This window comes from Ambystoma mexicanum, chromosome 10, assembly GCF_040938575.1.
Source record: "Ambystoma mexicanum isolate Mex_15411 chromosome 10, UKY_AmexF1_1, whole genome shotgun sequence".
Taxonomy (NCBI): domain Eukaryota; kingdom Metazoa; phylum Chordata; class Amphibia; order Caudata; family Ambystomatidae; genus Ambystoma; species Ambystoma mexicanum.
Window position 1 is genome coordinate 1,600,895,852 of NC_090932.1, and position 24,652 is coordinate 1,600,920,503.

At 45.8% G+C, this 24,652-nt stretch overlaps 1 protein-coding gene across 1 annotated transcript in view; it reads left to right on the forward strand.

Moving 5' to 3' along the window:
• The window catches only part of UBE2L3 (ubiquitin conjugating enzyme E2 L3), a 97,701-nt gene that overhangs the window by 15,095 nt on the left and 57,954 nt on the right, over nucleotides 1-24,652 (forward strand). The window contains exon 2 of the mRNA XM_069619963.1: nucleotides 13,110-13,205. Within this exon, the coding sequence (XP_069476064.1) occupies nucleotides 13,110-13,205 (96 nt within the window). The remainder of the gene's footprint in view (nucleotides 1-13,109; nucleotides 13,206-24,652) is intronic.

A 24,652-nucleotide genomic window follows, 5' to 3' on the forward strand; every position in this document is an offset into this window, starting at 1 on the left:
ATATTATACAGGGTTTTCAGTGGACAGTTGAGCAATGACATTGGCATTGCATTAGGTAGTATTACATTTAGCATGTTTACAAATTGGTGCGTTCAGTGTGCGGTGGGAAGGGCGTCTAGGGTGGGTGAGCTATTCTTGCGTTAGTAGCCAGATTTTGACTTTGCTTCTGAAGGAGTGATGGGAGGGTTCAGCTCTGTGTGAGATGGGTAGAGTATTCCACAGTTTAGCTGCGAGCACAGGGAAGCTGCTTTTTGCCCACCCACCACCTTCTGTAGTTTGAACCTCGGGATCTTGGGCAGCTGTATCGGGGCGGTCGAAGATGTTGCGTGTGAATAGCTTGGACAAGTAACTTGGTGCACGGTTGGCGAGTCACTTGTGCGTAAGACAGTGATTTAAATGTGGTCCGTTGGTTGACCGATAGCCAGTTGAGACTGTCTGAATTCTGAGATGTGTTGGGCTCTGGGGATATTCATGGCAGCCATGACAGTTGTTCTTCAGTACTTGCAGCCTGTTAGTATTTTGGCGGAAAGTCCCTAGTAGAGCACATTGCAGTAGTCCGTTTCGACAAAACTAAAGCTCTGGCTATGGTGGTGCAGTTATTGGTGGTGAGAAAGTGTCTGCTTGCAGGAAAGAGTTTGCATGTGTAAGCCGTGGAGGGCGTTATAGCATTTGTCTAAGGTTAGAATGGAATCTAGGTAAATGCCAAGAGTTTTTACGTTTTGGAAACCTTGATGGGCTTGCCATCTATGATGGAGTCGAAGGTGGTGTCTAGCTTATTGAGCCTCTGTTGTGATCCGAGGAGGAGTAGCTCTGTATTATTTTTAAGACGGAGCACATGTTGCGCCATCCAGGCCTGAATGACAAGGTAGATGTCATTCAGTGCCTTGGAATCAGCTATGTGGTCGCCGGTGATGGGGATGAGTATTTGAGTGTCCTTGTTTGTGTAGGTGACACCTAAATGCTCAAGGTTGGGGGGGGGGCTTCGTGAACACGTAAAGAGTTGGAGACACGCGTGAGCCTTGGGGAACTCTGCATGTGACTGGTACAGGCTCTGCAGAGGCTGATGGAGAGAAGACACTAATTGATCTGTTCTCCAGAAATGATTGGACCCAGGTGGTGGCTTTGTCTGGGAAGTGTGCAGCACAAATTAGATGGTCGCATAGGACTTGGTGATGGACCAAGTTGAAAGCAGCCGACATGCAGTAAGGGGGGGGTGGCAAGTTTGCCATTGTCTTTTAGTTCTTCCATTTGAGTTTTCAGGTCAATCAGGGCCGAATCAGTACCGTGCCTTGGTCTGAAGCCTGATTGCCCAAGGTCGTCGTTGGTTTCTAGATGCTCCTGGATCTGCAGGTACGCTGCTCTATCCAGGGTTTTTAAAAGAAAGGGGAAAGTGGTAATGCGCCTATAATTGGTAAGGATACTCGGATCTAGTGAGTTTCTTCGGTAATGCAAGAACCCAGGTATCTATTAGGTTGTTGGGAACCCTGGTTGTATTGAATGAGGCGTCGATTATGAAGGTGATAAAAGGAGCCAATTCTTTGGTTACTTTCTTGATGTGGGCTGGGCAGGTGTCTCATTGGCAGTTGGTAGGTTTTAGTTTGAGTATTCATCCTTAGATGAGAGGGGTGTTAAGTTAAATGATTTGCGGGTATTCTGCAGTGAAGCTTGTGGTGTACTATGAGGTGAAGCGAGTGAGACTAGATTTTCTTTTGGATTCCATTTTTTTTCTTCGACCATAGGGATTTTGAAGAGTTCTTTAGTACTTTATTTAGCTTGTATGATCCTTTTGTACATGTCTTTTTTGGCTTCAAAGATCGCCTCTTTGTAGAGAGGGATGCTATCATGTTGCCCTTATTGGTCACTATAGGGAGGCTCTTCCAGAGGGCCTCTACATTTCTTTATTCTTACGCTGGGTTCTGAGGTGAGGCGTAAACCATGAGTTAAGTTGCACGCAGGGTTTTGGCTTGCGTAGTTTGAGTGGGGCGATCAAATTGATGGCCTTGAGGAGGGTTTGGTTGTAGCTGTCAGCTAGCGTAGGTCTGGGTGTGATTTGATGGGGTTGTTGATGATGGGTAGTATAAGTGGGATCAATTTCTCTGCTATGTCCCTGCCGTGAATATTGGAGGAGAGGGGTTCTGTTTGGGGCATTCGTTGTCATACTGATGGAGATCAAATGGTGGTCTGACTAGATGCCTGGCGAGTTGGATAGGATGTTAATGTTACAGTTGGCTAACCTGTCCAGAGTCCTACCTTTTGGGGGTGGGTTCAAATATGCGGTGGATGACCCCAATTCCGATATTGTGTTGGCAATGTCCTGGGCTTTGGTACCCTTGGTGTCTTGGAAGCCGAGGTTGAGGTCGCCTAGTAGAATAGCTTAACTTGGTTTTTGCTGAGAGAAGGGTAGCAATGTCGTCTTCGAATGTGGATACTGGTCCAGGTGGCCTGTAGATAAGGTACATGGTGAGCTGAGGCCTAAGGATGTTTTGGATGTGAAGGAAACACCCCCACCTTTGGTTTGGTTAGTCTGTCACATCTGTGGATGGTAGAGGGACCTGCTGCGGCATGTAACTAGGTCTCCATGATGGCTAAGAAGTCAAGGTCTTGTGCTGTCAATTGCATGGGCTGGGAGTGATCTGGCGTTGATTAGAGCGCTCTTGATGAGGATAGTTTTGGAGAGGCTATAGTGTACTTGGATCTCTGGGTGCACACAGTTGAAGGCTAAGTCGGGCAGGATGACTGGGCCACGGCTCCTACGCCCCCAAAATGTCCAGACAGGTGAGGGCCTTAGTCATAAGGGCCCTTCTTCGTAACAGGCAGAGCACGCTTGCAGTGGTTGCTTAGCAACCTTGGTAAACAAAGTTCTGAAGAGGTTGCAGTGGCCATTTTAGGACGAGGTTTGGCCGCCAATCAATGCGGATCATTCGCTCCACGTGTCTGATGGCAGCGTGGAGCCCAGAATCTGCTGGGCTTTGTAGGGGTGATCAGCCTAATTCGGATCAGCTGATTTGGAGAAACAAGGAGCGCAGAGGTGCTGGGTTAGGCTGCTCCTGCGGTGGAGCACTTTCCGAGGGTGGAGCTGCTCCTGCGGCGTTCGCATGGCCGCTGCTCCTGCCCTGAGGTGATTGGGGGGTGGTGGGGAGGGGGTCTACTCCTTCCTCACTCTATACACAGTCCTCTGCTTTGCTACCCAGAATCTGTACAATTTACCCAGATCCGCCCTCACTTCTGCCTACCGACCACTTTCTGGTTGGCTTTACCGACCACTTTCTGGTTGGCTTTACCGACCACTTTGGTTGGCTTTACCAACTGGCTTTCCATGCACCACCGCTCTTTTCAGGTTCCTTCTCCTAGTCTGCAAAGCTCATCAATGATCTTGCTCCTAAGTACTTGTCTGTATCTCGGTTTACTCGCCATCTCCTTCCCTCTGATCTCCTCCTGCACTCAACCTCACCATCCATACCCTCCCTGTGCCTCTTTTGCTTTTTTTCCCTACTCCTCTGGACCCGGCTGCCTGTAGAAGCCATACCAACTGGATCACTTCAAAGCTGGTCTTACTGAGCTCCCCCACCGTTCCAAGTGATACTTAATGTCATTTTGTCTATTGCATTGGAGCTTTTCTTTAGTTGAACATTCGGTTAAATCCTAGATATGCAGGTTTTGCATATGTTTGGGGCCAACGCAATGATTCAATTTAGCTCTGTATTGTGTATGTGCACACCAACCTTTTATGTGCTTCATATGCAGCTACATTGAGCGACATTGTATGGTGAGAAGCGCAGTTGATGGGAGTACCAGATCAATGATTAACCGGATGTGTACTGTATGCGTCAATATAGCTGTGCAGAGGCTGAATACAGAACCTCAAATTAGCCATCGGATCTAAACTGCTGGACGAATGCAGTAATGTTTGGTATGAACGTGGGAGTATTATTAGCTTTACAGATGTAGTGCAGGCTAAACATGATTTATTCTAGACAATCGCTGCAATGTCGGGCAAAACAAAGATTTAATCTAGGTATGGAGTTACCACTATAGCGAGCTATACACATTTAAAAGCGGATGTGCAGGTTAACAAACATTCAATATCTGTGTTCAGAGATGGTCATCTAAACAATGGTGTGCATTTAGGTCTATATGGCTTTGGGTATGCAGAAAGAGTGAGACTAGCTTGTACCAAATATGTGGGCTGCAGTGTAACTATGCAGATGTGTGTGCTAAGGTGTTCAGGCACCGAGATCAGGATTCAAATAGATTTAATGGTAAAGATTCACAGTCAGCTGATTCAAACAGTGTGCTATGATTGCAGGGGAGATGTAGATTCATCTTGCCTGTATGTTTTCTGACTGACTGGTATCATTGTGGACTGGGCAAACAGGAGGGCCCCCATAGCCTATGCCTTACACCCACTGCCCGAAGCTAACTGTAGAAATAGGGCTGAAGATTGGCTCTGGTGACTTCCTGGGCCTATTCGATTCCTGGATTTCTTGATTATTGTGGGGTGGGGGAGATAATTGCTCCTTTTTAAGTTTCCCACATCTATACAGCACACCATTATTTTCTCGCCAGGTGGTGAGTGGAAATTGAGCCCTGAGCAACAACCCAGTGGAACCTTTGGCTATTGGCAATAATGTACATTGTAGAGGACCACATCAAACCATTGAGGCCTCCATGGCCCTGTCCTCCCAACAGCATCAAAATCTACTTTGCTTTCCCTTGCACCGACTGGGTTCTCTTTTGCACTAATACATCTTTCATCTTTCCGTCGCAGTAGTAATGGAACGTGTTTAATCTTTAAGGACGCAGGCCATTATTGGACGTGCAACATTAGAACAAATTCCTCAGGAAGAGTGTCTTCCCTTCTGAGGATGGGGTGTTGAACATAGGTAGCACCTTTTGCATAGTTATTTAGAGGAAGACCCTGGCTGGGAGCTTCTTGATATTGTTTGGCTTCACAGCCTTGTGAATCTCTCCGGTTCCTTAATCCAGGTCGAGTATCTGTTTTCTGTTGACTGAAAGATGCAGCAGGTTGACCTGTGCATTCTCTAGCTTTTGGAGTGATACCTTCCTGACCTCCACCTGTGGGGACATTTTAGCCAACCATGACTATAGGTCACTTTTGGGATCGACATCAGAGGTGCTGCCTCATGTCAAAATCCCCAGGCAGCCTGCAAGTGCGTAAGAGGTTTTATCATTGTTTCCCTTGTAATTGAGTGATTGGGTGATTAGGCTGGCTTAGAAGGCCTTTTGTATTGTCTAAACCATGCTGCATCAGCAGCGCAGTTCTATACCTCTGCACTAATGTAGCAGTTTCCGAAGTATGTCTGAGTCAGGAGGGGACTAGAAGGCAAAGCCTGTCAAGGAGCCCTCCTTCCAGGGGAAAGCATGGGTGAGCCACTGGGGTTAAAGGATGGGGACCCTTTCGGAGCATGACATCACTGTGAAGAGGTAGTGAGGACTGAAGAGGCGGAAATTCCTGTTTAGAACAATGTTGCAATTGATCTTGTGTAGGAAAACAGGCTCTTTCTAGCAAGTGTCGAGCAGCAACTTGAGCCTAGCAAAGGGCTTGACGTGCGTCGGAGTAAGCTTCTCTACATGGTTGCATGCTTTTGATGTTGCAGGACTTCTTCTGTATGTCTTAGTGGGAAAAAAATTATCCATTAATTGATGATTGAGCTATTTCTCTCCCAGATGGCTAATCGACCCGGGCCAGATTTCCCTTCATCAGATTTCTTCATTTCTGTGTCAGGTTGGTAACCACCAAGGTGCAATTTACTAGCCAGCTTTAAAGTCCACTCGCCACCTCCATACTCTACTCGTGCACAGCACACTGGTTCTTTCTCGCCAAGAGTATTATCACCAGCCCGTGACGAGTGTGAATTGTGCACCCTGGCATATGTGTGAAATATGGAAGTCTTTCAGTTCTGAGGTTGCCAGGGACCACATAAACTAGTGCACAGCTGGGGGATTTTTCAAACTAACGAAGTTCTTAATGCTCCAATAGGTTGAAAAGTATCGTATTATACAAAACATTGAAAAACGTAACACTTCAATTTGTCTTTGTCCTCTGCATTCCATACTTTTACTCCCAGCCCTACTTGCTCCCACACCCAGCCTTTCAACTCTCGGCCTCATTTTAAGATGCTCCCAACCAACGCAGTACTCGTGTCCACCTAGGAATTCCCAGCCAGGAAACTAAATCCGCAATCTTTAATTGGAGATTGTACACCTTTACTTGCAATCCTAAATAAAAATGTCAAATGTAAGTCGCTCAATTTTATTTTTTGCCTTGGTTTTTCGTTATGAACCTATTCAGGAGTGGCAGAGCCCATGCAGAAGGGGCTAGCAAATGTTTGTAGATGCAGAGCAGTGGGTAAACATGTTATGTCAACTAGCAAACTCGGACTGCGCAAAATCCACTCTACCACTGCATATGTGTAGGCTACGGAGTACCATTTTTTTAAGGTACTGTACACTCGGTTAGTAATTTATGAAATCTTTGTATGCAATAATTGCAATATCCATGTGACCTAGAACTAATGTGATATAATTAAAATCTTGCATTACACCAGTCCATATGCGTACCATGCCTCCCCTCCAATGTCCGCAATACAATGTGCTTGACATTTTCATGATCCGATTCTGCAAGTGTCCCTTTGCATCAATAATTCAAAAATAGATTATCTGTCAATTCTCTGGAATTTATAAGCTGGAACCCAGGTGTGTTGCAGGCTTTGTAGTCCGAGCTCGATCCATTGGAAACATTGCAAGGGTTTTGAAAAATGAACATCTTGTCTATACGTTTTTGAATAGTTCCCTGATCAGCACCAAGCCGAAGAGGCAGGTTGCCTGGATGGGACCTGAGTGGTAACCGTTGTCCATGGAAGGTGGCTTGATAGACAGAGCCTCTGGCAGCAGTCTAGGTGGAACGTCACATGTTGAGTGGGGTAGAAAGTGATAATCTCAGCTCAGCAGCTTCAGCCGAAAACCACGTTTGTTTTGGGGAGTCAGGTCCCAGAGCCGAAGCTGGCTGACCTTAGAAATCTCATGGAGTGGTAAGGCGATGCATTGTAAACAGGATTGGGACGTATGGGATTTTATTTGCATTCCTCATCGATATGTATCCGGGTGCATTCCTCATCGATATGTATCCGTATCGACGTATCAGAAGTGGGGTGCTGGTGAGGGACTAAAGAGCTGGAGAGGGGCAGCTGCACTGGAGCCCAGTGCCTGTGATCCCTGTCTGTTGGGGCCACAACACATCCAGCCCGTGCCTTCGTGAGGGTACAGGCGAGGTGGCCAATGTTTAGCCTCAAAACAGATGGATATGGTTGCCCTTCAAAACTAGTTGGCTTGCTGAGTTCTGACTGTTGGATCACATAGATTTATGGATTGCCATACACAATCACTTTCATGAGTATTTGGTTGGAAGTTGCCTGTAGCACCTTCTACATGCCTCTGCTGTTATGAATTAGGATCAATAGTGAGCGCCTGCATTGTGGGGTGGGGGGGGGATTTACACTTGCACCGGCCCTCATATTTAATTCTCCCCATCAGTTTAGTCACCCATATTCTTTCTGGTAACATCCTGCACTGTTAGGTGCTCATTTTGCTTAATATATCCAAACGGTAATCGAGTTTTAACTCTAACTCGAACCAACAAACTATTGCACATTCTAAGCCTGGTGTACCCTCATTTTAGTCTCTTTAATGGTACTTCTATGTGGGGGAATATTGTGGTCTGCAGGAAATTGTGTTCTAACGTTTCCAGGAGAAGAATATTGAAAGGGCACATACATTGCTGGTAATACCCATAAATGTTCAATGCAAAAAAACAGAATGCCATTAAGTTCATGAGTGGAGTTTATTTCTCTTAAGAGTAGTTTAGTTTATTACTTGAACTGCAGGTCGGGCAGAATTTTAGGCTCCTGTTCGTCGAATGTGCTACTGATCTTCCAACAAGTGATCAACTTAACTCTGTTCCGTTATTGGAACACGTAACGCCCCCCAGTTCTATGGCTTGGATGTTTTGTATGATGGGGTGGCAGAGTAACAGTATTGTGGCCAGGAGATGCTTGCCTGACGTCTTCTGCTGGGGCTGTCGGCGCGTCTAGGGAACACCTGGGTTGGTGGTGTCGGGCAGCATGGGGACTTTACCAGTGAGACTCAAGCTACTGTTGAGGTGTTGGTGCCTTTGCTTATGGTATATACATCCGTGCTGGCTGTTATCTATCCTTGCATTTTACCCTAGATTCTGGTAGTCCATACTCCATGTGTTGGTGAGGATGAGATGCCAGTGGGGATCACATAACCTAACTGTACCACGTGCCCTCAACTATTGAGGAGCCCACGTGGCGGGGTGTGCATGTACATCAGTTTCATATTTGTGTTGCATTTGTTCAAACTGCATGTCATTGTTTCCCTTAATAGTTGAGGTGAATTATCCTTTTGTTGGGCTACCAGCTTTATTGCATATGTTGATGTGAACGGTGCGACAGAAGGTAGTATGGCCATGGCTGCGTGCACACGGTGCTCGTTTTTGGGCAGAGAAGTGTTCTCCGAATATGCCGAACATTGCCATCCCATGGTCATCTGTTTGGGCAATTGGGTGGGCCAAAAATTCTAGTGGGGCAGACAGCCTTGCCAGAAGGGACTTGTTAAACCTTCTGCTTAATGTCAGACTGACTAAATTGTCAGGGCTGCACCATGTGTTTTGGGAAGGGGGCCATTCAAAGGCGTGACCTGTCTTTGGAGTGGCGTGCTCGAGTCCTCTAGCTCTTGCTGGCCTCTTGTGTGGGTTTTCTGCATATTGTGCATCCAAATGTGGCAGGCACACAGATACATTTCTGGTTGAAAGGGCCTCTGCCCCTACATTCCTGCGGATGATTATACGGCTTTCCTATACTCGCAGCACAAATCAGAGCACAGGCCAGCCTTTAAGAGGCCAGGATGTTGCAGCTGCAAGTCTTTTTCTGAGAAAGGCAGCATTCTAAGATTGGTAATGTTCCCAAACTGTGATCTTCAAGAGACATCTCTGTTGCTTACCTACACTGATTTTTGACTGAGCAACTGTGCTCACTGGATACTCGTCTCTCTAAACATACACCACAATTTTGAGAACTGCTCCAACCCACTGGCTTTTTCCTGCATATTTTCGTGGAGCTATTCTTGAAGTGGACAATTAGTGTCGTGCGTATTTCAGGGCTGACTGGGTATTTAATTTTGGGTCATGGTACAAGTTCATCCAGAAGACACTTTTTTTTTTTAGAGCATATTTCATTAAAAATCTAGTTCCACATTTGCCACTGTGACGCCCATTTGAGAGATTTCTTGATTTCACAATCCATACCCAGATCTACTAATTTACAGAGATAACACGGCTGTTTTGATATATTTTTAATTGGTATTTGTTTGGTATGTGCGTTTCTGTTGATGGTACAGCAGCTTTATGTACACCTTCAGCTAAGTGTCAACAGGTTGGAAGAATCTTAGGTTTGCTTGCTTGGCCTCACTCGGGATTTTGTTTATGGTGCCACACACTTCTAAGGCTCAAGTTCTCAATTTGTGCGTAGAACCTTTAGTATTTGACTAGTCTGAATACACATTTATTCTTAAATGAAAAAATTATCAGTGATCGAAATTAATAGGTAAGCAGGAGCTCAAATCAGCATTAACCAGCGAGCAGGAGTTGCCACTTGGGAAACAGGAGTGCTAGTTCATAGCATTATTCCAATCCAATTTAAGATGCAAATATCATTTTGTCCATTATTCATGACCCCCTTATTCCTCATATGCAATATAGATGTCCTGATGCTTATCTCGTTTTGTGTGGGCTTTACCGGCTGGTAACAGCCTGGGGCCCAAGTTACAGGTCAGAGTGCATCTAGAGCAGTGGTCGTCACTTTTTTGGCTTGGGACCCCCTAAAAATGCCAAATGGGCAGTAAATCCAAATGGTTATGAACTATCACGTGCCGCATCCTGATCCCAGTATAGTCCCTGGGCTCCCCCACCTGCTCCCATCGCACTCTCTGGACTCCCTCATCCCACTCCTAGCCAGACCCTGTGATCTCTCCACTGTGCGCCTCCCACTGTCCCATGGCCCCCCTCATCCCGCCTCCATCAGTCCCATGGCTTCTCCCACCCTGCTACCAGCACAGTCGGCGGCTGGTGAATTTCTTTAAAGTGGAGGGGGCCTAAATATTTTCCTCGGATGCCATTGCGACTGAGCGTAGTGAGGGAGCCCAAACCAATAAAGGAGGGTTCGGGGGTTCTTCCTCTGGGGAATTTTGTTATAAAGAAACCTTTTTAGAGCCGACTTCTTTTTAATTAACCCGGTTTACAACTCTTGCCTCCCATCGCTAAAATGAATAGCTTATTAACAAGTCTTCCAGAACAAGGGTCATCATGTGAGGCAGTAGAAGGAAAGCAACATGTGTACATTACAAATGCATTAAGTGTGTGTGTATGTATATGACATGAGGCTGCAGGCCCCCCCAGATGGTCGCACCCCGCAGTTTGAATACAGCTGATTTAGAGCCTTAATGCTGGTGCCTGGCTGGGCAAGCACACAGACCGTGGGATTATATCAAGACCCGAGGCAAACCCTCTAGGGGCTAATAGTAATTGGAGAAGAAAAAAAAGCCAGGCAGGGTCAGGCTTGCCATTGAAATGGCCTTTGGCGCTCCGATTGGAGTCCCTCTTACACTTCCATGTTTTACCAGGAAATCAAGCTGACAGTGGAGCAGGCTGAGGAACCGAGCAGAGGAGCCCAGTTAAGTTTGGGGCATGTGGGGTAAGGTGATGAGGGCCAGGAAGCAGGTTAGGAGGGAAAACACCTCGGATGGAGTGCGGGTGCACAGCCACTTAGGTTGCTTGAAACCCGGGATTCCATCTGTCCCTTCAGCCTGGTTATGGAGCAACCCGATTGGCTCCCATACATTGGGCCAAATGCACTTTGTCACATAGGTAGCAGTGTTAAGCTCATCTCAATTTCGAGCCCTGTTTTGTATCTTTCAGTGGACACACGGTATTGTAGCAACCAAAGGAACTTACACATTTAATTATCCTTATTTTGCAACACAATTTAAAGTGAAGCATGTTTTGTAATCTGTTAAATTTCATCGTCAAATTTTTAGTTTAGGAACTCTGATTATAAAATTTCATAACGGGGTGCAGAATATTTTTGCACAGCTGCCAACCCTATTAGGAAGCCCATGGTTGAGACTCCAGTGTTTCCTTTCTGATGTGAACTCTTCATTCTAAATTACTGTCACAGGGCGAAGTTCCATCAACTGTTATGACAACGCTAAAGATTTGCAATAACCGTTCTGCTTGCAAGCACCTGTGCTTATTCGATTATTGGATGTCTTTTTTTCTAGGATTTGTGTTGAATTAAATTGTACTACTTTTTATGTAGCAATGATGGATTTGACCTTTTTTAAAAGCACCAAAGATCAATTTCTATCGGGTGCTTGACGTTGACAATCCCTTTTTTATTATGGCGGCCCAGCACCATGCTTGGGTATGATGTGCTAGTCTTTCACAGCCAAGACTATGCTTCTATATCGCTTAATGGTAAGTTGTGATTTTGGAGCAAATACTGTTTTTTATTTTAATTTTTTTTAAATGCTCATCTTGCTTGGAGCATCTTGCGCCAGTGAATCCATTGAGTTTATTGGGGAGGTGTGGCAGGAGTTATTGTGGATTTATTTTTGGGGGTGGGGCAGGGAGCTGCGTACAGCTCTATGGTGATCTGTGTGGACTTCTAGTAAGTTGGCTGTGTAATTAGCCCAGCAGGTTAATCGCTTGCGTCGGACATTGGTGTACAACCTGCAGTTGCCAGTTTAAATCCTAGCATGGCTAGCTAGTCACTTCACCCATCCGAAATAAGCGCACTATTTCACACACTACCGTTGTCTAATGAAGCTCATTGTTGCAATACCGTGAAGCATTTGGTGTCAGCCGGGAAACACGATTTAAAGGAATAGTGTGCTCAAAAATGTTATTGTCTTAAAAGATGGGCAATAATCAAAAACCTATATTAAACAAAGTTCTTATGTAAACATTTGAGCAAATGAGGCTCAAAGTGTTTTCATGGGAGCATCCATTTTGTCATTATAAAGTAGCCTCTGTTCATGTTAAGCTCTGCCCTGGCGGCACTAATCAAGCAGCAAAAGCCCCCTACTGGGAGCTTTTGCTTACTGCAGCCAGAGCAGAACTGAACATGGAGAGGAGGCTGCCTTCACTTTAATTTTACATTTTCGGTGCTGCCCAAGCCCAGGGAAGCACAGAAAATGTAAAATGAAAGGCTGAGCAGTTATAAATACTTGCCGGCTGCCAGTGGAGTTTTTACAATTGCTGCCACTTTCTTTTCTCGTTTCCCGCGCAGGAAACTAGAAAAAAATCGCAGCAATAAACACTGCCGGGTGGCGGCAAAGTATCATAATTGCCTACACTTGCCTACAAGCAACGGTGCAGCAATTATAAATACAACTTTGAATGGTGGCTTCAGCTTTAATTCTCCTGGGCTCCCCTGGCCGGAAAGCCGCTGCAGTCATAAATAACAACCGTGTTGTATTTATAATTTTGTTTCCCGGGCTCCCCCGGCTCAGAGGAGCCCTGGAAACCTGGAAAGAAAACCGCAGCAATTATAAATACAACAAACATGATTGCAGTGGTTTTAAAAAATAATTAAATTAAAAGCACTTCCCGGCAGCAGCCTTCCTTCTCTACTCTCCGGCACTAATGCAGCAAAAGCTGCTGTAATAAACACTACCAGCAGGTGGCTTTTGCTTCATTCGTGCCGCAAGGGCAGAGATTAACACACGCACACGAGGCTCTCATCCGTTTCACAAAATAGATACCTTAGTGCGTGAACTTTCTTAAATAATTTTATACATATTTTGATCATGGCCCATCTTTTGAGCCAATTTTCTTTTACCCTGAACTATCCCTTTAGTGCTGTTTAGTCAATCTTCTTTGTATGCAAGTAGTCTGAAGAATTGCATTGGATGGGATTGATATGCAGTTCCACGGCAGTTCATCAATTTGTATTAAAGTTTGCAGTGTTTTAATTGCATCCAAATAATGTTCACCCTTTTGTCTCTTCCAGGAGCTCGAAGAAATCCGCAAATCTGGAATGAAAAACTTCTGTAATATCCAAGTTGATGAAGCAAATTTGTTGACTTGGCAAGGAATGATTGTTCCTGTGAGTATTTAATTTTATACAGGATGAACAATGCTGTAAAGATCAAAAAGAATGTACAGTGGATGAGGAAGGTGATTTGATGGGAAGCAGTGAGCTTCTTAAATGGGGCGAGTTTTAGGTACTTCTGACCAGTTTGTGGAGGGAGTAAATGGAACAGTAACTGGGGACAATACATACGTGGAAATAGATTAGACAACCAGCATTGGACACCAGCATTGGACAATTTTAAGTGCAGGTAGGCGGTACGGCCTGCTGTGTTCGGAACATGACCACGATGGGTGAAGTGCTACAATGTAGGCAGAGAAAGTACAGCGGCAAGTTGTAGGCGAGGGAAAAATGTTGGCTAGCAGGCAAGGAGGTAGACTTTTGGTTTGGTTTTGAACAAATCTGTATGGGCTGTTTCTCAGATGTCCGGGGGCAAGATAATTTCATGTAAGTGAAAGCGCAGAGAGCGAGGTAGCACAAGGGTAGTAGAGGAGGCAGAGCAGAGATTGCGAGAAGGCTTATACAGTTATATAGAGCAAGACGGATACAGTGGTGACTTACTGTGGATAGATTTGTGGACCAGGAGAAGAAATTGAAATCTGGCCCTGTTGTGCATCAGCCATCCAGCCTGGTGACATTCCGAGGAAGTAGGTGTGAAGTGAGGGAGTTCAGAGTTGTTGTTGGGCAGACTTGTATGCAGTGCACTTAGGGACCACTGCACCGAGTTAAGACTACAAGTGGTAATAAAAGTTCACCTTTGGTACAAGCCTGTACTACATAGTGGTAGCAGTGACTGAGCAGCCATACTTCTCTCAAGAGCAAATGAGCAGTAGTAGAGATTACACAAAGGACTACAATTCAAGGTTTCTGGTTAAAAAATATAAGTACATTTATTTTTAAACCATCTGTTCACAAAACACTTCACTTCTAGTAAAATAAAACCACACTTCAAATACACTACACACAACCAATTCCCCTTGTGCAGAACAATTCAAGGTAAGTACCTTTAGGATTTGACAGACTGGTGTTATGAAACAAAGACGTTACCGGGAGTACATATGCGATCACTTTTGACAGTAATGACAGTTCGGTCTTAAAGATTAAGCGTACCTGTGGGAAGAAATGTAACCGTAGTCAAACACACTTAGCACTTGAATTAACACGAGAGTTGGGGATAAAATTCATAGGCAATTTTGTCAAGGCAGAGAGAATCAGAGGGCACTTTCTAACAAGAAGATAAGTTAATAGGCCTGCGCCAGTGTCAAGTGGAGCAGGGTTCCTGTTGCCGAGGATCACATGGTTGGAACAGTTCACGATTCAAGATTGCCAGGAATACTTGGATATTGTCAGAAGAGGAGGCAAAAGTTATAAGCGGGAAGGAAGAAAAGGACGAGCCTTTGGAGAGGAAGAAGGGTTCACCCCAATTCCTCTCGGTCGGACACAGTACCTTATTCGTTGAACGCTGGTGCCACGGCAGTTGTTCCTGGTAGTTTCCTGCAGACTCGGGTTCCTGGAGCAACAGACAACAACCTCAGCCAATCAATACAAAGTGCTACTTGGGTCTCCAAGGAGACCCTGTGCAGGGGGTGACTACACTCCTCCCTCACATTCAGCCCACCTAGACACCTAGGCGGCAAAGGAGGGCTTCTTCGTAGAAGCCTGCCAAAAGACTGAACAAAGAAGGCAAACCTTGTTTGCCACGCAAAGTACAACACAAGAAGGATTTTAAACAAAAAGAAATGGTGACTAAACCCGACTGGAGGCGAAATAAGTGTTTGGGCGAGCAGGTTTATGTTCGAGGCTAATACAATAGCTTGGAACAGTACCAAGTTTATAGAGTATAATCGCGGTAGAAAAGTTAGGGTAGAGACCACTGCCACCAGCCAAGTCTAAATGTTAAGAGCAAAACAAAGCTCAGAGGCACAGACAAAGGGGTAGGAATGAACCCTTTCCAATACTCCATGAAAGATGGGATGTACTGGGTATGTAGTTTTAAAGTGACTAAATAAAGTTAATGGCAAATTTACATGTTTCTGGTGGACAGTAGTCGGGCCCCAGAAAAATGGAGTTAGTGGGAAGTCTAAAAGACAACCCTGTGTCACTGCACTGAAGGTGCTGTGTAACACAAGTGGGGCTCGTGGAGTGGCATGCTCCAGAGCCCAAGATCACAAACAGTAGAAACACACATGGCAAAAAAACATGGAAAAAAGGCTCGCACTCTTACCAGGTGTAAAAATATAAACCCCTGAAATCCAGCAAAGCTGCCGAGGGACTCACTAGGTGAGGGAAATTAGCCATAAATGAGTTCTCCTTAATAGTTGTCGAGAGGACAAAGCATAGTTGGGGATATCAAAGAGGATGCTGGCACAGTATTCCAGTTTAGAGGAGTGGTAAGGGATGCTTGGCGGTGTTGAAAGGAAGTAGGTGCCTGATTTTCTAAATATTTAGGAAGTTGAGGCGAGCTGCTGTTCTGTTTTGGAGATGAAAGCGAAGTTGTGGCCTCAGTGTATGAAGATTGCAGGATGCTGGTTTCTAGTGCAGGTCCAACGTAGTAGCGAGATTGCAGTCGAGGTGCTGGATCCCAGGCAGCTCGTGTTCACTGCTCCTGCAAGTATGAGATGGGCTCCTGCCATCTCCGCTGCAGGGGGACGATTCTTCTGGAGGAGTGAGTGAGTTGCGTTGTTTCACCAGGAGACAAAGAATTGCTGAGATGCAATGTAGCATTCAATCCAGGCATAGGCTTCATCACGAATCCCAAGAGGAGTGTATTAAAGAGATCTGAGTGAGGGACAAAGGCAACAGACAGGTCGAGGAGAATAAGGTTTGAGGATAGGTTGGAGTGCATCGCAGAGGCATTTGGACACATTCAGGAGAGCAGTTTCCATGGAGAAACAGGAGTGGAAACCTGCGTGGAGGGGCGGGGGGTCTCGGCGGTTGTGCGTGTCTAAGAAATTGGTAAGGCGGTTGTACACATCCCTTTGAGCGAGAGACACAGGGCGAGGTTAGTCTGTAGGTTTGGGTCAACCCACTGCTTTTTTTAGGAGCGGAATGATTGTGGCTGTTTTGAAAACGGAGGGAAAGCGAGCAAAGTCGAAGGACAGGTTAAACACCTGCTCAAACCCTGTGGCACAGCACTGGGCTGATTTTACTGAGCTCGAAACCGAATATCCAGGGTTGCAATATTGTCTTCTGGCCTTTAAGTAAGGGGATACTCCTTGGGATCCATGGAGCTGACACACATAATGTAAAGTAGGCAAGCCTCAAAATAAGTTGGTACCCAAAACGTGGTCCTGAAATCTTGATTTTGAATCCGAATTCTTGAAGAATTTTTAATCTCCATTGAGTTGGTGTTTTTCCATTTCTGGAAAGGTGCTACTTTCTTTGTAACACGTTTTGGAAACTGGTTTAAATGCACGTCCCAATTCTGCCCAGATTTTGTACACACATTCTGCAGTGTTACTAATTTATTGCTCAGTTGCGAAATTTTTTTTTTTTTGGTTCAAATAGGGTAGAGGTGCTTCAGAAATCACATACTTGGCGATAAAGTAACTAGTTTTCCATGCAACAACCTTTTTAGAGTGGTTTTTGATGAGCTCACTTCATTCAAGTGTGCTTTTTACTTGCTGCCCCTTACGCAACTAAAACTGACAAGAAGTTTGTTCCTCTTTCCCATCCTTTATGTAGATAGGACATGAGCATTGTCTCACCATGTCCATGGTACACTTCTTTTCCAGGTAGTCCAATGTTTCTACTTCAAGTTTCGAGTGAAGTTTCAAAATCGAATTCTCGCTTTTTGTATCTAAAAAGTAAGGGTACTTGCGCGCCCTCGTTGTGTAGTCGCAAACAAAAATGAGGGGCACCATTCACTTGCTTATCTGAGTAGTGCATGTGGTAGGTCTATGATCACTGAAGCTCCTGTGCCTCTTGATGTCCTATTGCTGAAAAAGAAATTAATCAGGTTTTGCTTACTTGCAGCGATGGATTTTTTTGTTTATGATTTTATTTTTATTTTTTTTGCCCGGTGCTAATGGAATGCCATGTGACTTAAACCTCACTGCGATACCAGGAGGGTAGCAGCTTTGTGCCAGTCTTTCACAGATTGCAGTGGCAGGCAAACTCAAATTCAGTACATCAGACCTTAAACAGCTGACTACTTTCTTGTTCAGTCCCTCAACTTAAAGCCTGTATCAATTATCACTTTTCAGAAATAACCTACATTGTGGACTGTCAATTTTTGGCCCACCCTCATCTTCCTTTTCTGGTAAACTCCAGCACCATGTAGGGTCCACAAATGTATTGCTGATTAGGCTGCCTTTGTATGGGCTCGAGTACAAAAACTGGAGGCTGCCTTGCTTGATGCGATCAGAAGAATAGATGTGTTGGAACATTGTTTCTGCTTTGCATGTCCCCTGCTGTTGACAGGGGTGTCGCCCATTCCCCTGGGCCACCTGCAGAGAAAAATCCACATTTCGTAGTGGGTTCTCGTATGGCTTCCTTCATCTCAGACAATTGCTATTGGATCCTTTAACACAATTGGGCCTTTAATTCAATCTTCAGGGGGGGGTCATAACTCATGGTACGGCCCTCGTGGTCTATAAAGCTACATTTCATTTTTAACATATTATATTAAAGGTTCTTATACAGCTCACTGTCACCATCTGCGTGGTCCCCTGGCGGATCTGTAAAGCAAGAGGGTAAGGGGTGGTGTAAGTTAGTAGGGCTGAGCGGGAGAAAATAGCAAGAGCCGTGATGTGCTGTTGGCAGCTTCAGTTTGGTTGAGCGTAGGTGTGGTGGTTTTTTTTTCCCGATCGGTAGCAGTCATGTGCTGTTGAGGCTGTGTGGTTTGTTCTGTTGTAGTGAAGTGTGTTTTTGTGGTTTGTTGTGCTGTAAAGGTATGGTCGTTTTAGTTCAGCATTTGAGGTGTATGCAAAGGATGAGTCTTTAGAAGGGTTAGTTTGTGGCGCTACCCTATCCCCTCCGTTTGACTGTCTGCTGCGTATGTCCCTGTTGTACATTGTGGTTTGCTACAATTACCACTCCTATGTTGTGTGTGGAGGTGAGTCAACCGGGCTGTCGGCACTCTCTCCCCGTCCCAACGCATCCCAGCGTGCAGCATTCCCCACGGGCCAGAACCAAGGGCACCCACTCCGTGTTCCATGGTCCATCTGATCCAAAAATTGGATGCCTCACTCCCTTTTTAATCTAATTATTTGCCCTATCAAGGGAGCCGGCAGGTGAAGCAGGACCCCACCAAAGGCACCCTCATTCCATCACTGTGCCTTGCTTTTACCCACCATGCGCCCAGCTGTACCCGGACAATACTGGAGGCCTTGCCACTTTAAAATGGTGGCCACTTTCCCTGCATTCTCCAACTATAGAGCTGCTTGCGAGAGCCAGCTCTTCAGTCGATTGGCTGCTTTCTGAATGCATTTGCCCTATCCAGGGAGCTGACGGGCAAAGCCGCCCCTCACTTAAGGCCCATGTTCCTGTCCGGAGTGCCTCCAACCCCTAATATCACTCCTGCTGCTTCATCTCTGATCGCCGCCGAGACTTATAACCAAGCCTTGCCTGCTACGGTCACGCGCTGCAATCTCCCGATTGAGTCTGGATGGGAAGCGCAGCTGCCTAGTATTGAGCCCTGCATCTCGCTTCACATATGCCTGACTGGAGGCTCCTACGGCACTACCACAAAGCCTTCTAACAATTTGAAGTGTAACGCTTGGGCTTGTTACTGCACCATTACCGTGCTCAATCATCACAAGCTTCTGCCCGCACAGCGTATGATCCTGATAATGTTTAAGGACATTTGTACCGCGTACTATCGCCACCGCGCTCTGGCGGCTCTGAAAGAGGTGGGGGGGTTGAGTTAGTGGGTCGAAGCAGGCAAAGAGCAGTGATGTGCTGTTGGTGGCCTCAGCCCAGTGGGTCCGTTGGCTGGGCCTGGGGTGTTTGCGGCCGGTAGTTGGCGTGTACTGTTCGAGATTTTTTTTTGCAATGTAGTGAGGTTTGTGCAGTTTGTTGTGCTGTAGATTTTGGTTGTTTGGTTTGGAGTTTGAGAGGTGTATGCAGAAAGGGAAATTTTAGTGGGGTTGGTTAGTTTGCATCTCTGTCCTGAATTGAGGCGCTCGGCTTGCGTAGTTTCCCCTCCATGATGCGCCCACCTCTGTCTGGATAGTTTGAGGAGTAGTCTTGCTGCTGCATTTTGGATCTGTTGCAGTTTCTTCAGGAGGTATTCTGGTAGTCCGAGCTAGAGGCTGTTTGCATAGTCGATTTTTGACATGTAGGGCGACGATGGTGAGTGTTTTGTGCGTGAAGGAGAGGAAAGGTAGAATTCTTCTTGCCGTGTGGAGGAGGAAAAAGCATTTATTCACTGTTGCATTTATTTGTGGTTCTAGGGTTAGGGTGTTGTCCATTAGGACTCCCAGATTATTTACAACCTTCGATGGAGTCGGTGCATTTCCCATTTCCGTAGGCCACAGGATGATGGTTTCGTTCTCTTGGTCTTTGGATATGTTTTCTGTCTTCCTGGGTTGATTTTCAGGTTGTTGACATCCATCCAGTTGAAGTCTTGTTCTTTAGACAGTCGATTAGGGTCGAATGGTGGGCATCGGTGTCTTTGATTTTGTAGATGATTTGAGTGTCATCTGCGTAGTTGTAACATGTAATGTATTTTTTGAAGATTCTAATGACCGGAGTCTGATGTTGAAATATAGTGGAGGTGGTGAGGATCCTTGTTGCACTCCAGTCGTTAACTCGTGGGGTGGATTTGAAAGGGTTGATCCATGCGGTTTCTGTTCATTCTGCTAGGAATTATTTGGTCCAGCATAGTGCTGTGTCTGTTATGCCTAGGTCTTCTAGTCTTTTGGTCAGGATGTCGTGGCGAACTGTGTCAAAGGCGGCGGAGAGGTCTAGCAGAATAAGGGCTGAGGTAGTGTTTGAGTCTGCATTAGTTTTGAGGTCCTCCCAGATGGATAGTAGTGCTGTTTCCGTTCCTCTTGTTGGTCTGAAACCGGCTTGAGCTTGGTCCAGCAGGTGGTGTTTTTCTACGTGTTCTTGGGTTAGTTTGTATACGTAGGTTTCTAGAAGTTTTGCTGGGTAGGGGATGTTGGAGATCGGCCTGTAGTTGGAAAGGTCATCTACGTCACCACTTGTGTTTTTCAAGAGTTGCTTGATGTATGCTAATTTGACGATCCTCGGTACAGTCCCTGTTGCTAGTGGTTTCTGTAGTATTCTGCTGGCGATCTTTGCGTTAGGATTGATTTGTAGATGTCTGGGGGACAGGAGTCCATGGGTGATCCCGCTTTCTTGCTTCGTCTTACCAGCATTGCGAATGCCTCTGATATTTCAGGAAAGCTTTGGAGTTTGTGCTGTGGTTCCGTTAGGTTCGTTGGGTTGTACGTTGTGGTTGGTCCCTTTTTTATAGTTTGTCGGATGTCATTGGTTTTTTATTTTATTGTGGTCTGCCAGGTCGTTGCATGAGGGGGTTGGGGTGTTATCGCATCCTGGTGGGTTTCTCATTTCTTCAATGATGCTAAACATTTCTTTTTATTTGTTGGTGGCATTGTTGATTCTGTCATCGTATTGTCTTTTTGCCTTTTGAATTTCCTTCTTGTATGCGCGGATTTGTTTCTGGTACAGTGTTTTCTTCCCTGGGTTGTATTCTTTCCTCCATTCCAATTCCATCTTTTTCTTTTCCTTTTTCATGGCGCTTAATAGTGGGGTGAACATTTAGCCATTGCTGTTTGTTTTTTTTTGATGTGGTGAACTGTTTTTCTGGGGCGATCTTGTCTATTGTATCTGCAATCCATTTGTGTAGTATCTCTGCTTTACCGTCTAGGTCAGCTAGCTCTAGTTCTGTAGTTGAGTTTGGTTAATTCCAGTTGTTCGAATAGGTTGCTTTCTTTGACGTGTTTAGTTTCTTTTCGTGGTGGTTGTGAGTTTCGGATGTTGGATGTAGGCTTGAGTAGGCAGTTGATCACGAATGCGATGAGATGGTCGTCCACAGTATTTGTATTGATGGTGCCGTGGTGAGTTTTTCTTTGGCGAAAATTGCATCCTAGGGTGTGTCCTGCCGGGTGCGTTGCTCCTTTGAACTCAGCACCATGAAACTACGACAACTAGTCAATCGGTGAGTTTTGGGAGTTGGCGTGGTTGTCTTCAAACCAGATGTTTAAGTCCCCCAGGGTGATTAGGTGTTCATGGTTGATAATGGCTAAGTTGGTGATGGCTTCTATGAAGTTGTCGACGAATGTTGCATCATATGTCGGCGGTCTGTATACCAGGATGAATGTGCTGTTGGTTTTTGGGCTTGCTGTTAGGTGTATTAACGTGGTTTTGCAGTTGAGGATGTTGAGCGGTTCGTAAGTTTTTATTTTCAGGTGTTCTTTGAATGCTATAGCGATGCCTCCTTTTTTGTTTATTTGCAGGCATTTGAAGTTGGTTGGAAGGCAGCTTTGTAGTGTGATTTTGTAGTTGTCGTCCAGCCATGTTTCTGTGATGAACAGGATGTCCATGCCGTTGTCGTCGAAGATCTGAGTGTTTCGACATGGATCTTGCGTTTATTAGATTGCACTGAAGTTTGGAGGTGTTTGGTTTGGGCTTTCTTGTCGAGCTCGTCTTCTGCTCGGTGTTGAGGTTTCCTTCCTGGTCGATCTCTTGTTGGGCTGTGGGATTCGGGGTGTCAGTGTCTTCGAAGAGTTCTAGGTTCTGCCTTGCGTTATTTTTTTCATCGGGTTTATCTTCCGTGAGTTGTGGTTGTTGATTGGAAGTTCCTCTTGCTTTGGTGATGTAGGGTGTTATTGTGTCGGTCTTCTGTCTTGTTCATCCTTCTACTTTCTTGTGTTAGGTTGTTTGATGTTGCTGCTTCTAGCGTTGGGTTGGATTGCTGTGGTGGCCAGTTGTCGGCGAGTTATGGAGTTAGGAGGGATTTGTTTCTTCTGTCAGTATCGGTTCGATTTGTGTTCCTGTCTGTGGGGGTCCATTCTATAGTTGTCGTTCTTAGTTGCTGTTCTGGAGTGTTTCGTCTTTGGCTTTTCCTTGCAATGGGTTGTTTGCGCGGCATTATAAGATTGAGAGTTGCTAGTCTTTGTTTGGTGATGTCTAGTTGGTCCTGCTTTGGTCTGGTTGTTTTGTGGGGTTGAGGGGGGTGTACGCTACTAGTTTGGGCTCAGTCTGTAGGTGGTATTCCAGCTGAAGTTGGCGAGTCATTCAGTCGCTGTCATGGGAGGGGAGGGGGGTGGTAAGGCTTATTTAAGTTGGGTGTTATCGGTGGCTCTTTACTGTCCGTCTCCCTGAGCGTGTTTCACTCTGGTGAGCGGGCTATGTGGGTTTGTGAAGGGTATCTGCTGGTTGAAGGGTGGCTTGGACTTTTGCCTTGTGATGCGAGGGGCCCTAGTCAGAGTAACACTCCACTGTAATTCACTGGTGGGTTCTCACTTGCGAGTAAGCTAGATTTGTACAGTGGGAGAGAGGCCTATCGATGCAGTTTGGAGATCACACAATGCAATTTGGGCACAGAGGCCCTGCTAAGTGTGAGACACCTGTATAGTGGGCGAGAGGCCCATCAATGTGATCTAAATAAAACAAAACGCAGTTTTGGACCCAGACGACCTGGTAACTTTGAGACATCTGTACAGTGGGAGAGAGGCCTATCAATGTAGTTTGGGGATCACACAGGGCAATTTGGGCCCAGAGGCCCTCCTTAGTTTGAGACACCTGTATAGTGGTAGAGAGGCCCATCAATGCGATCTAAATAACACGAAATGCAGTTTAGGCTCAGAGGCCCTGCTAACTTTGAGATATCTGTATAGTGGTAGAGAGGCCCATCTATGCAGTTTGTGTATCACACAATGCAATTTGGGGCAACGGGTGGTGATCACATGAACATTTGCTCTATACTGCCTACTCCAGTCTTAGAACTGTCAGATTGCCGTTCTCACTCTTACCAGTGTCAACTTAACACACGACTTTGTCTTGCTCTCATGCACAATTGTTTGACTTAAATGTAACGCCCTACATCATGTGGTGGTGCTGGACTGCATACCTGAGGTAGCCCCCATACCATGAGGAGAGGCTTTCCCATTTTGTGCACTCATCCTAATGTTGCATTTTACCTGCATTAATGATGTAGCCCCCGTACCATGGGATCAGGCTCTGCCAAAGCATGCTTCCTTAAACTTGACAACTTGCACTTAATGTAGCTAGTGCTATGATACCTCGGGGTCTTGGGTGCTGCTATCAATGCTACAATAAAGGGCAGTGGTGTTCAGCTCTGACCGGAAACACTCCCTTGTACTTGTTACTGCACTTGCTCGATCTGAATATCACATGACCTTCTAGGACTGTATTTGTTCATCCCTGCACCCCCTTTTGTCTTGTTGCGCCTTGAAACACCATTTGTGTATAGGCGCATTTATAAATGCCCAATAAATAAATGCCCTCTATCTCTGGTCCCATCTCACTACCCTGTTTCCGGTTTGACGCTCTATGGGAAACTGGTACACCTGGGTCTCCGTCCCATTTGGATGTCTCTACTTCCCTGTGCTACGCTCTCGTTCAGCCTACTCCCCTGTCTTTTCCAGTTGTCTGTTTCATGGGGCGTGGGTGGTGGTCATTCGTTTTATTTCCGTTCTCAGTTGAAGAGCAGGTTTTTGGGTTTCCTGAATTTGAGATGGTCCTTCATGGTTAGTATTTCTCTGCGCAGCAATCTGAAGGGTAACATGAAGACTGGGAACGTTTAGTCCCTGTAATAAGACTTTCCGAAGTTTCAGCTAGTTCTACGGGACAACCCTAATGGGCCCGCCACAGTTATGGTGTCAGCTAAGGTAAGAATGAAGCAGCAGGATGGCAACCAGTTGTTTGGTGGAGCCTTCTATCGGACAGAAGAAATCCAGGCCGAGTTGGGTTAGTTGAAGCAGAGTGGGCCCAGACCATCGAATGGAGTCAGTGGTTGGAGGGGTCTGGGGGGTGCACTCATAGCCAAGAGATGTCTTTAGTCTAGTAACTGCAGGTGCGTAAGTGAGTTTAGGTGCCTGGTTTGGTTCTGGCTAGACAGATATTTGTGGGTGTGACTTGAACCCCAGTTGCAGACCAGACATTCCCAGCGCGGAAGACACTGCTGAAGACCCACCAGGGCTTCACAAAAACAGCAGAACTAATACTGGGGAATATCCAGCAAGGGTCAAGGCAGGCATCATGTGACTCCCACGATGGCTAGAGGCGAACAAAGACATCCCACAGAGAGCAGAGGTGGAGTAACCTGTAGCCAATCCAAACCCAGGCCAGCACAGAAAAGGGGCACCCTCTTTTAAGCACCAGGTTATGAAGAATTTCCCAGGAGCTGCAGGGTTAGCTGTCCCTCAGTGATGTCTAGATAATTGGCAAAGAATCCTAGAAGAAGGAATGTAGCGGCTATACGGATTCCATCAACTGAGAATCTGGAATTGCAAAGGAGCCAGGCCCAC